Here is a 9,934-nt window from a genome sequence, read left to right on the forward strand (position 1 = left end):
TAGCACAGGTTCCAATCCCATAACATATTCTACTCAAAAAATCAAATGAGGTAATCTTATATTCCACCCATAATCAACACAATCTAAGATTTGGCGAAGCAAATGCGCCCTAAGTCTATCCATGCACAAGTGTTAGGTGAGAGTACTTTCTCGTTTTACTTGAGTTTAAGTCTCACTATGTGTGTATTTAAATTTATTTTGATTTAGGTCTAAATATATTTTAATTTTCAATTCATTATGCATTAATTCAAATTTTAGTTTATCAATGGATAATTATTTGTAATTTGTATTGTACTCATGGTAGTCGATACAGTATCGACTGGTACGTACCATTTTGGTCTTAAACCAGTACCAAGTAGTCTATGTTTCATTTGGGTAAAAAATTTGGTGCGTTTCGACCATTTTCATGTACTTCGGCTCGTTTCAGTCAATATCAACTCGTACTAGTGCGTACCAATTGGTGTAAAATTTTGGCATTTTAAAGCAATTTTCAATTTTTTATCTTAACCATTTTATTTCTTTTATAATTACATTTAAATAAAAAGTTATTAAATTGAATTATTCAACCTAATTAATTATTTTAAAAAATATTTTTAGAGATAGATATATTTATATGGATATAATTGAAATATATTTACATGTATCTGTAATGTATAATTTATTTTTTATCAAAATAATATAAAATTTATGAAGAAACTAATATATAAAGAATATTTAAATATATATAATTTGTCAAAAAAGCAAAGATTAGATACATACAAAAAATTATTAAAAAATTAATAAATTTGAAATGATGCATGAAACATGCTGATGGCGTTTACGTTATTGACTACCTTGATTTTACATGTTATGAAAATTAAAAAAATATATATATCCTAGATTTTGAATAGCTATTTTTTTATTAGCAAAAAAGGAAAACAAACAAAAAATAAACTTAAAATAAGAAATCAAACCTGAGGAAAGACCCGAAAGGGAAAAAAAATGGAAAAGAGAAAACCGAAAATGGAGAAACATCAGAGAAATGAATTAATAAATTAAAAGAAAAAAAGAAAGAGAAACGAGAACGGTCTTGGTGTTTGTAAAAATGGCGACGGAGGATAAGCTCCTCCTTCTCTTTCACAAATATCTTTTCTCTTCTTCTCTTGTTTTTTTCACATCTTTATAACGGATTTTAAATGCGTTTTGGAATCGATGAACAATCAAACAAGAGGGATCCAGATCAATCGAACGAAAACGGTTATGAAAACCCAAAATTTATATATGATTTTTATGTGATATTATATCGTCATTGCTTGGAAGTTACTATAAAGAAAGAGGGAGGTTGAATGGTGGTTTAGAAAGAGAAAAGGAAAAAGAAAAGGAAGCGGAGGTGGTAGGTGTTTTTCTAAGTTTAATGTCTTGTAGGGATAAGGAAAATCAATGGAGTTTTGGAAAAGCTGCCGCCGCCGCTGCCGGAGCCGTCAATATTCAAAAAGTTGGTTCTGTTGTTCGCGACATTGGAGATCCTTGCCTTTCCCACTCTTCCATCAAGGTTGTTTTTAGCTGTAAGATTATTCCTTTAACATTCTTTGTATACATATCTATATTCTATGAGTTAAATAACAATCAATCGATTTTGTGTCTCATAGAATCGAAATTTAATTCCTATATATTGTTTGTTTCTCATTGAATTATAACTTTTCAAAAAAAAAAACTTCATTAGGTCTTAGATGCAAACGTTTGGTCAAATGAGATCCTTGGTCAGGAGCTAGGGTTTTCTTTTGTTTATTGTTTTCCTTTATTTTTGAAATGAGAAAGGATGTTATTACAATAGTGAAGTATTAAGTGGTTAAATGTTTAGCTTCAATAGTTCAAGGCATTGAGCAAGCGCGAAATAAATAATTAGCGATTGGACCCTTTGTTGAATGGTTAAACCTTTCATAGTTGAATTGTATGTTTATTAAGGGCAAAAGTTTGAATTGCAAGGGAAGGGCAGATGCCGGTCAAATGCAACTAAGCATAGATTATAAAGGAGATTAGCAACTTGGCGTGTCCAAACATTGAATTTTGTGCTCTCAATGACATAGCTGTAGATTTAGAATTCATGGTCTCTGAAAATATGAGTTGAGACCACAAAATGTGATTTCAAAGGCATTGCAGTGTTAGGGTCTTAGCAGTGGAAGACCATGAATAACGATTGTTGTCCATGTATTGAAATGTTTCTTTACTGGCTCCCCGCCTTTTCTATTTTAATAATTTCAATAATTAAAGAAGAGAGTGGCTTCATTGGTTATTGAAATTTTGGTTTCCACAAAAATGTACCTTCGTTGGTTTCCCTTTTCTGATTATGGTGTGGCTATGGTAATTTCCCCCCTTTTTCCTTGTTGATAAACTAGGTGCTTATGATTTAGGTAGGCAAGATGCTTAAGCAGGAGAAGTGGCAGGCAACTTTTGATAATGAAGGGAAGGTTTCTGGTTTTCAGAAAGTACTCAAGTTGATTATTTTGGGGGTATGTCTTAGTTTCTCTTCTCCTTTTCTTTTTCCAACATTGTTTTCAACTAGATTGCATATATTTTTTGTGCTTTCTTATTGCATTTTTCTGGAATCTGTTGGTATTGCTATTGTACCTGCAGACATGGAATTTCGATTGTGGTCCATGGTGAGATCTGATCTGCTCAATGATTTTCTTTCTTGTCTCTGAAATAAATAATACCAATGTTAAGAGTCTGTCAATCATTATTCTTCATTTCCTGCCAAATTGTTTTTTTTTTTTTAAATCTTGTCATGTTCAACTTGGCATGCTTATATGCAAATTCTTTTTACTTATTCCCCCAACCTATGAAAATACCTATACTTAATGCCTTTCTGAACTATATGGCGTTATAATTTTATCAGGGCTTTACCATATGGGATGGTTTTAGAGGGGGTATTAACCTGACCCAACTCTAATAGGATGTGTCACTTAGTACCTTATATGTTACGGTAATTATATGCATATATATTTTTATGTTACTAGTTTCTTGACGTTTTCCAAGTTTTTGAGTTCAAAAATGTGAAGAGACTAATATGTCTCGAATTAATTTTTGGCTTGCTCAGATACTTTCTTTAACCTGCTCCATTTCAAATTCTTGTGTGCTTAAATTGTAAACACATTTGGGTTTGGATTCGAGACATTGCATGGTTTACAACCTGCAGAGACCTCTAGGCTTGATGACACTTCTCCCTTGTTTTGTTTACATCCATGATGCTTGCTGTACATATTTCTATCTTTTCATCCACTCTGGGTATATTTCTGAACCTTAGTGGTTCTTAGGTAGTCTGATATATTCTCCAGTGCTTCTTTAATTAGCCATATTTCTTATATGACATTAAGAGGTGGGAGGTGAAATGTGGCTTTCCACATATCTACTTTCCCCTTCAAATTTGTATGCATATGCCCGCATTTTTTGCAGTTGGTGCAAAACTTTAACAGCAATTTATCTCGTTGATGTTAGGGGGTTGATCCATCTATAAGACCAGAAGTTTGGGAATTTCTTCTTGGTTGCTATGCATTGGGGAGCACTGCAGATCACCGAAGGCAATTAAGGATAGCCCGGAGGTCTAGTCCTGTTCTTTTCCACTTTATATTCTAATAGTCTTTTCCTTGTAAGTGCCTATCTTAGGCTGTTCTGCTTGCATGTCAAAGTAACTGAATATCATTTTCAGTTAAATAGTCTTATGTTATCATACTTTTTTTTCAACCATGTTAGCTTTTGATCATCATTATTTTTAATGATTATCTGTACCGTCCATTATTTCTCCTTTTTCTTTTGTTAGCTGATAGACAAATATGCTCAGTCATATGTAGGAAATAGCTAGGTGTGATTTGTTAGAGAAGTGTTATTTTTTATGCTATGATTTATTCCATTTAGATTAACTTTTATAGGCTCTTTTTAGAAAGGATTGCAATTTTACCCATATTGGCCTTTATTATTTAAGGATAATGAAGTTTGTATCCTTATCCACTTCATCGGCTATTGCAAGCTACAAATTCCTTCAAATGCCAATAACTTTACACAGAGAAACATACTTTGGTTTTAAGTGCAGAGAAAAGTGCTCAAATAGCAATGCATTGAGAATACAACAAGAAAGCAGAAAATTTAAGGACAGTGACCAAATTGGGTCCCCTTTTCCTGGATAAAATTACATTAAGGCCATCTATAATTCACTTCAAATTTCTTTACAATCTAAATAAGTTTAGGACCTATCTACAGGTTTGATAGAACTTTTACTTTTATGCTTTGGTTAGAAAAATCATATATGTTAGTCTATTTAAAAAATATATCCATAATATGTATTCATTTGGAAAAGTTGATTAAGAATTTTTAGAGATGCGTGCTGTCTATGCATCCAGAGTTCATGACTTGTTTATTTTAATAGTTGAAATTTTCTTTTCAGAAAATTTCTCAATGGTGCTGGAAATTTTGTGTATACAACTATCCTTTGTTCAGCTCAAGGCTCTGTTTTGCTTAATTCTGAATATTTAATGCCTTTATGGAAATTATGCAGGGAACGTTACAAGGACCTTATAAAGCAATGCCAGACAATGCATTCAAGCATAGGAACTGGTTCACTTGCCTATCCTGTAGGTTCAAAAGTTATGGATATGAGGACACCCTCCAAAGAAGCAAAAGTAGAGTGTAGAGAAGCTTCCACTGATGATACTGATAAAAGAGAGAAATATTCTGATCTCGGCAATAACTGTTCTGATAGCTTGTATATTGACCAAAGAGTGAATGTTAGTAATTCTGGTGACCTTACAAGTGTTAGGAGAAATGCTGACAGTGCTGCATACGATTCTTGTTCTTCATCGACTTCTGTTCCATGTGGTCCTTGTTCCTCAAAAAGAGGGGGAGACTGTAATGGGTCAGATTTCATAACTGAATGTGATTTTGATTTCCCCCCCTTACCAGTAACAGATTTGTTTGAGAAGAGTGAAGATGAGAAAGAATTTGATGCAAATGAGGAAGTGTATTCTGCTCAATATAAATTGATGTTTGAGGATGATAATATGCATAGTTTTCAAATCAATAACAATGCTGATTTAATTATGGAATCAAATGTTTCATCCTCACTATCTAAAAATGTCTCATGTCGATATAACTCTGAAATTGAGTTGGTGACCTATTCTGATGACTATGAGCCAGTCCTCAGACCCAACAGTGTAAGTTATAAAACGGAAACAGTGAACAGATTAAGCATATCAAGTGTCCCAGAAACACCATTTGTAAATGCAACCAGATCACAAGAAAGGGCTGCCCAAGAAGAAAGAGTAAGTGAATGGCTTTGGACTCTGCACCGAATAGGTAACATTATTTACGGTTCAAAACATTTTCCCCTTCCCGTATTCCATTGAATGGATTCTGTTTATTTGTTTTCTTCTTAGCTGACAGGATTCTTATTTTGTCAGTTGTTGATGTGGTGAGAACGGATAGTCATCTCGATTTCTACAAGGATACAAGAAACTTAGCTAGAATGTCTGATATTCTCGCTGTTTATGCATGGGTTGATCCTACAACTGGTTATTGTCAAGGTTTTTGTCTTCTGCTCATAACATGTTTTGCCGGACCTTTCTCTTATTGAATTGCTATTTATCTGGTCCAAAGGTGTGAAGATGCAACTTTAGGTTTTGAGTTTTAAAAATCTAATGCTAACTTTTTTACTTGAATTTTGATCATAGGTATGAGTGACTTGCTGTCTCCTTTTGTTGTGCTCTTTGAGGATAATGCAGATGCATTTTGGTGCTTTGAGATGCTCATTAGGAGAATGGTAATTTAAACTTCGTGAATATGTTTCTCTTGATCATTTAGGTTTTTAATACTTGCACCTCTTTTCCATATGCTTCCAGCGTGAAAATTTTAAGATTGATGGACCAACTGGAGTGATGAAGCAGCTGCAAGCACTGTGGCATATTTTGGAGTTTACAGACAGGGAAATTTTCGCACATCTCTCAAATATAGGTGCTGAAAGCCTTCATTTTGCATTTCCAATGCTGCTTGTTCTATTTCGGCGAGAGTTATCATTCAATGAGTCTCTTCGTATGTGGGAGGTCCGTGCACTTGGTCTTATTTAATGCTATCATGATGTTGCAATCTATGGCACTACTATGCTATAATATATCTAGGAAAAAAAGAAGCATTGTGTTAAAATTTTAAGTGGCATGACTGTCGCCTGATTGAGCACAAAGCTAACAACAGTGAGGTTGAAAGCTTCTAGCACTGATTTTGTTGCCTATTTAGAGCATCGCTGCTACTATTTATCTTTATTTCACTCTTGATTGGGCCCCATATTTCTGGAAATTTTTTGCCCCCTTCTTCTTTTGCACCTCTGCAGTTTTCACGAGCCTGCCTATTGTGATATGTCATGGTTGTCTTACCTAGACAACTCCTTCTGTGGACTGATGGTATTTTTAGATGCAGGTCCTGAGTTCAACTTTTGGGGTTTGACTTTTGAGTACTGCATCTATTAGGGTGCTTTTACATTATAAAGTTAAAAGAATAGGGCAACAGGAAATTACTTAAAATTTCCAACAGATTTCCCTTAGCCCTGTAAAATGAGAGATCACTGCGAAGCTGTTTGTATAGCATGTAAGACATGTTATTGGTTTGCATTTTAATTGAATCTCAAAATCTTGAATAACTCTATCTTATTTTATTGTGAAGTTCAAATTCAATGTCTGAGGTGCAGTTAATGAGCATGGTTTCTTTTAAATGGAGCATTAGAAGTTAAGAAAATAAATTGTATATCTCAAGAGCTTCTCATGATAAGCATGAAGTATATTTAGCTTTTCATATTCTCCCCCCCCCCTTTTTATTTTTGAGATTTATACTGAGAATATCAACCTCAATATAGATGATGTGGGCAGCTGATTTTGACGAATCTGCCTCCTGCGATTTAGAGGACATTTGTCTAGAAGCATTGGTTGTACAACTTCCTAGGGATTTGGGGGAAGAAACTAGAGAAGAAAACCCAGAAAGTGGAGATGATGGCGTAAAGGGCAGTCTACAATCAAAGCATTCTTTGTCTGAGAATGCTGGATTTAAATCAGCAGCAGCTCATCGTTTTTGTGGTTTGACAAGGAATTTTTTGTCTAAAAATAATATCCTCCAAATTTGCGGTCTTGTCTCATCAACTAGGAAAGGAGATGACAATTTGCCTGTATTTTGTGTAGCTGCTATTCTTATCATGAACCGACAAAAAATTATCAAGGAAACCCATTCAATAGATGACATGATAAAGGTAAGTCCCTTAAAATTATTAAGTTATACTATCATCCTGTCTGTCTTTCCACTTACATCACATGATCAGCGTTGAGTATCCATTCTATTCACAACCCCTCTCGAGTTGGATTTATTAAATTTACCTAAAGTTGAAAACGTTCTTGTTATGATGCATTGTTTTTATTTTACCCATCTGTAAAAAAAAGTAGAAGAGTTTTGTTCCCTTCTACAAGTTGGAAAGAAATTTGAAAACATGCCTGATGGATTTGGTGTTGATCAAAGTGATGCCTCAGCTTTGACGTGATGGTTTAACTTTCACTATGTTGCAGCCCTACAAGTAAATTTTGGTGGAGTTCACTCATATTGCTTGATTGATTTCCAAGTTGGTTCCATACTGAATTTTTTTAGAAACTACTTTTTGTGCTGAAGTGAAATTTAACCTACCAGAGAACTCAGGTTTTTAGTGTAGTGACTGCATACATTTCCATGTTTATGGCCCTTTTATTTCCCGTATAACCTGTTATTTTTCAAGGCTTTCTCTCTGTTATGCATGGGCCATTAAATTCGAGATGTGTGACAATTTTTTATGGAAGGGTTAATTTCTATGTACAACTTCTCTAAAGTGGAAATGACTGCTATCAATCCTTTTTTTTTTTTGTATTGTTCTGTTGTAGAAAGAACTTAAAAATGAAAAAGGGGAAGATTTCCCTTTCTTTATTTTAATGGCTGGGATGCTTGTTTTAATTTCAATTATTTTTCTTTTTCTTATCTATTGCAGATTTTCAATGATAAGCTTCTGAAAATCCATGTGAAAAGATGTGTAGGTTCTGCAATCAAACTCAGAAAGAAATATTTATACAAGGTTAGTAATTTACAGAATTTTGAGTAGAGGCTATGTATGAATTCAACTCACTACTTTCCAATGAATCCTCAAAGCTTTTTTTCTTTCTTTGGTCTCTTTTTCTAATGAAATAATGAAGGTGTTCTATATTGGAAAGTCTAATACTGTTATCATGCTTGGACATGTTAAAATGAGTACCCAATTGCCAATGTGACAAGATGCGAGTTGATGCATGATACGTATAACCCCTCTCAAGAGAGGGAACAGAAGACTATAAGGAAGAGGATTGATAGACCTTGCCTTTTACTTGGTTGCCGAGATATAGTCTTTAATGGAGCACAGTGGTTTAATATGACCCATAAAGCAAATGCCATATGGGGAAATGTGTAGTGTGTTTTTGGCAATGATTTTTCTTGACTATCACATTGCCTGCATTAGATAGTTTTCTGACAGGATTAATTATCTTGTTTTAAATCGATTTCTCCTTTTGAATGGATTGGATGAGAATATTAACATGTTGAACTAACATAATGAATTATCTCCATTGCTAAGTTACATTAACCAGGTGGCATATAAAATGTACAAAACTGTAGTAGGCCAAAGGACATGCATGGAATCTATTGTTTTGTTGCTCCATTAACTGTTTCACCTTCACAGTAACCTTTAGTAAATCTAATGTTTTGTTTTAATCAGCTAATCAAGAGCAAAGGTCACGCAGATCGGAAGATTGAGTAAGTCTGCAACATTTCTTACTGACTTTCATGGGGGGAAAAGGCGACAGAACTTTGAGCTGGTATTTTCTATCCGGGTTTCTTAGTTTGGACATGGCATGGAAGTTTATGGTGGTTTTCTATGTTGGCATATAAAGCAAAGTGCTTTTGCTATCCAAAAACTCATCCAATTTTTTCACCGCCATCATCGTCATGTCCGTTCCAAGGTAACTACTGTCCAGTTTCCATGTTACAGCAGTAGTGTAGTTGATGCAAAAAGAACCTATAATATTCTTGTAGAAATTGAGTCTAGCGGACTCAGTATTACATGCTGGCACAACTTTTTCCCCTATCCTTCAGGTGACAGTTATTCAAGTCATATATAGTATTTTGGTTTTGTAAATTAATATATATAGTAAATTTATGTATTACTAGGTGAAATCTGGACCTAGTTTTAATTTTATCGAAGACTTGAACTGTTGGTTATCATTGATAGTTTCAGGGAACATCATCTTGTATCTGAGGCATATTGGGAGATGGGTGTAAAATATCACCCTCCAAAAACCATCTAAATACATAAAAAAAGAAAAGAAACTTTTTAAAAAATTGAATATACCCATATCTGATTTCACACCCGTTTTGAGTAATTTAGGTGTCTGCCTACAGTGCAATGCACATATGGCATACTATTGATTCTCTTTTTGAACTATCAGTGGAATCAATTTATTTTGCTTCATTTTTTGACACCTTGTTTGTGCTGTAACTTGCACAGTTTTCCTCCTTTTTGGCCCCTCGTGTTGAAGGCACCTAAAAAGAAAAAAAAGAAAGATTGAAAGTGGCTAAGAAGTCCCCATTTTATCGAGGTTCATACAGATATAGCAATTACAGGGAAATCTCTCCCAGTTTTGGCCAGCATGATCTGTTGGCTTCTTTTTACCATTATAGAGTTTAAATACTTTTTTTTTGTAAATTTAAATGTTAAGTTGTGCCTCAAAAGTATTTTATTTTCACTTTTTTTTTTACACAGAAGGAAAAATATATGCTGTGTAGTTAGAAAATGGTTGAACTTTTAGCTTTTCTATAGGATAATTTAGGGTAGGATTGAAGTTACAATTTATTTGTGGAAAGAAGAGATTTCTCCATT

The 9,934-nt window shown here is 34.0% G+C and overlaps 1 protein-coding gene across 9 annotated transcripts; it reads left to right on the plus strand.

Moving 5' to 3' along the window:
• Positions 1–938: 938 nt before the first annotated feature.
• LOC107914637 (rab GTPase-activating protein 22) lies at positions 939–9,934 on the plus strand. Of its 9 annotated transcripts, none has more exons than XR_005919236.1 (11): positions 939–1,544; positions 2,395–2,489; positions 3,475–3,578; positions 4,529–5,325; positions 5,430–5,552; positions 5,700–5,788; positions 5,868–6,068; positions 6,872–7,258; positions 8,018–8,101; positions 8,774–9,017; positions 9,563–9,934. XR_005919236.1 is itself a non-coding variant. In XM_041102201.1 (10 exons), exons 1-10 carry the CDS (start codon positions 1,394–1,396, stop codon positions 8,813–8,815), a joined length of 2,073 nt encoding a protein of 690 aa, XP_040958135.1. In that variant the 5' UTR covers positions 939–1,393; the 3' UTR covers positions 8,816–9,934. The 9 variants fall into 9 exon arrangements, 2 of the variants coding, with proteins under 2 accessions (XP_040958135.1, XP_040958136.1); XR_005919238.1 differs by having other exon boundaries at positions 939–1,531; XR_005919237.1 differs by having other exon boundaries at positions 940–1,531; positions 2,391–2,489.

The sequence above is a fragment of the Gossypium hirsutum genome, chromosome D10 (assembly GCF_007990345.1).
Source record: "Gossypium hirsutum isolate 1008001.06 chromosome D10, Gossypium_hirsutum_v2.1, whole genome shotgun sequence".
In the NCBI taxonomy this organism is placed as follows: Eukaryota; Viridiplantae; Streptophyta; class Magnoliopsida; order Malvales; family Malvaceae; genus Gossypium; species Gossypium hirsutum.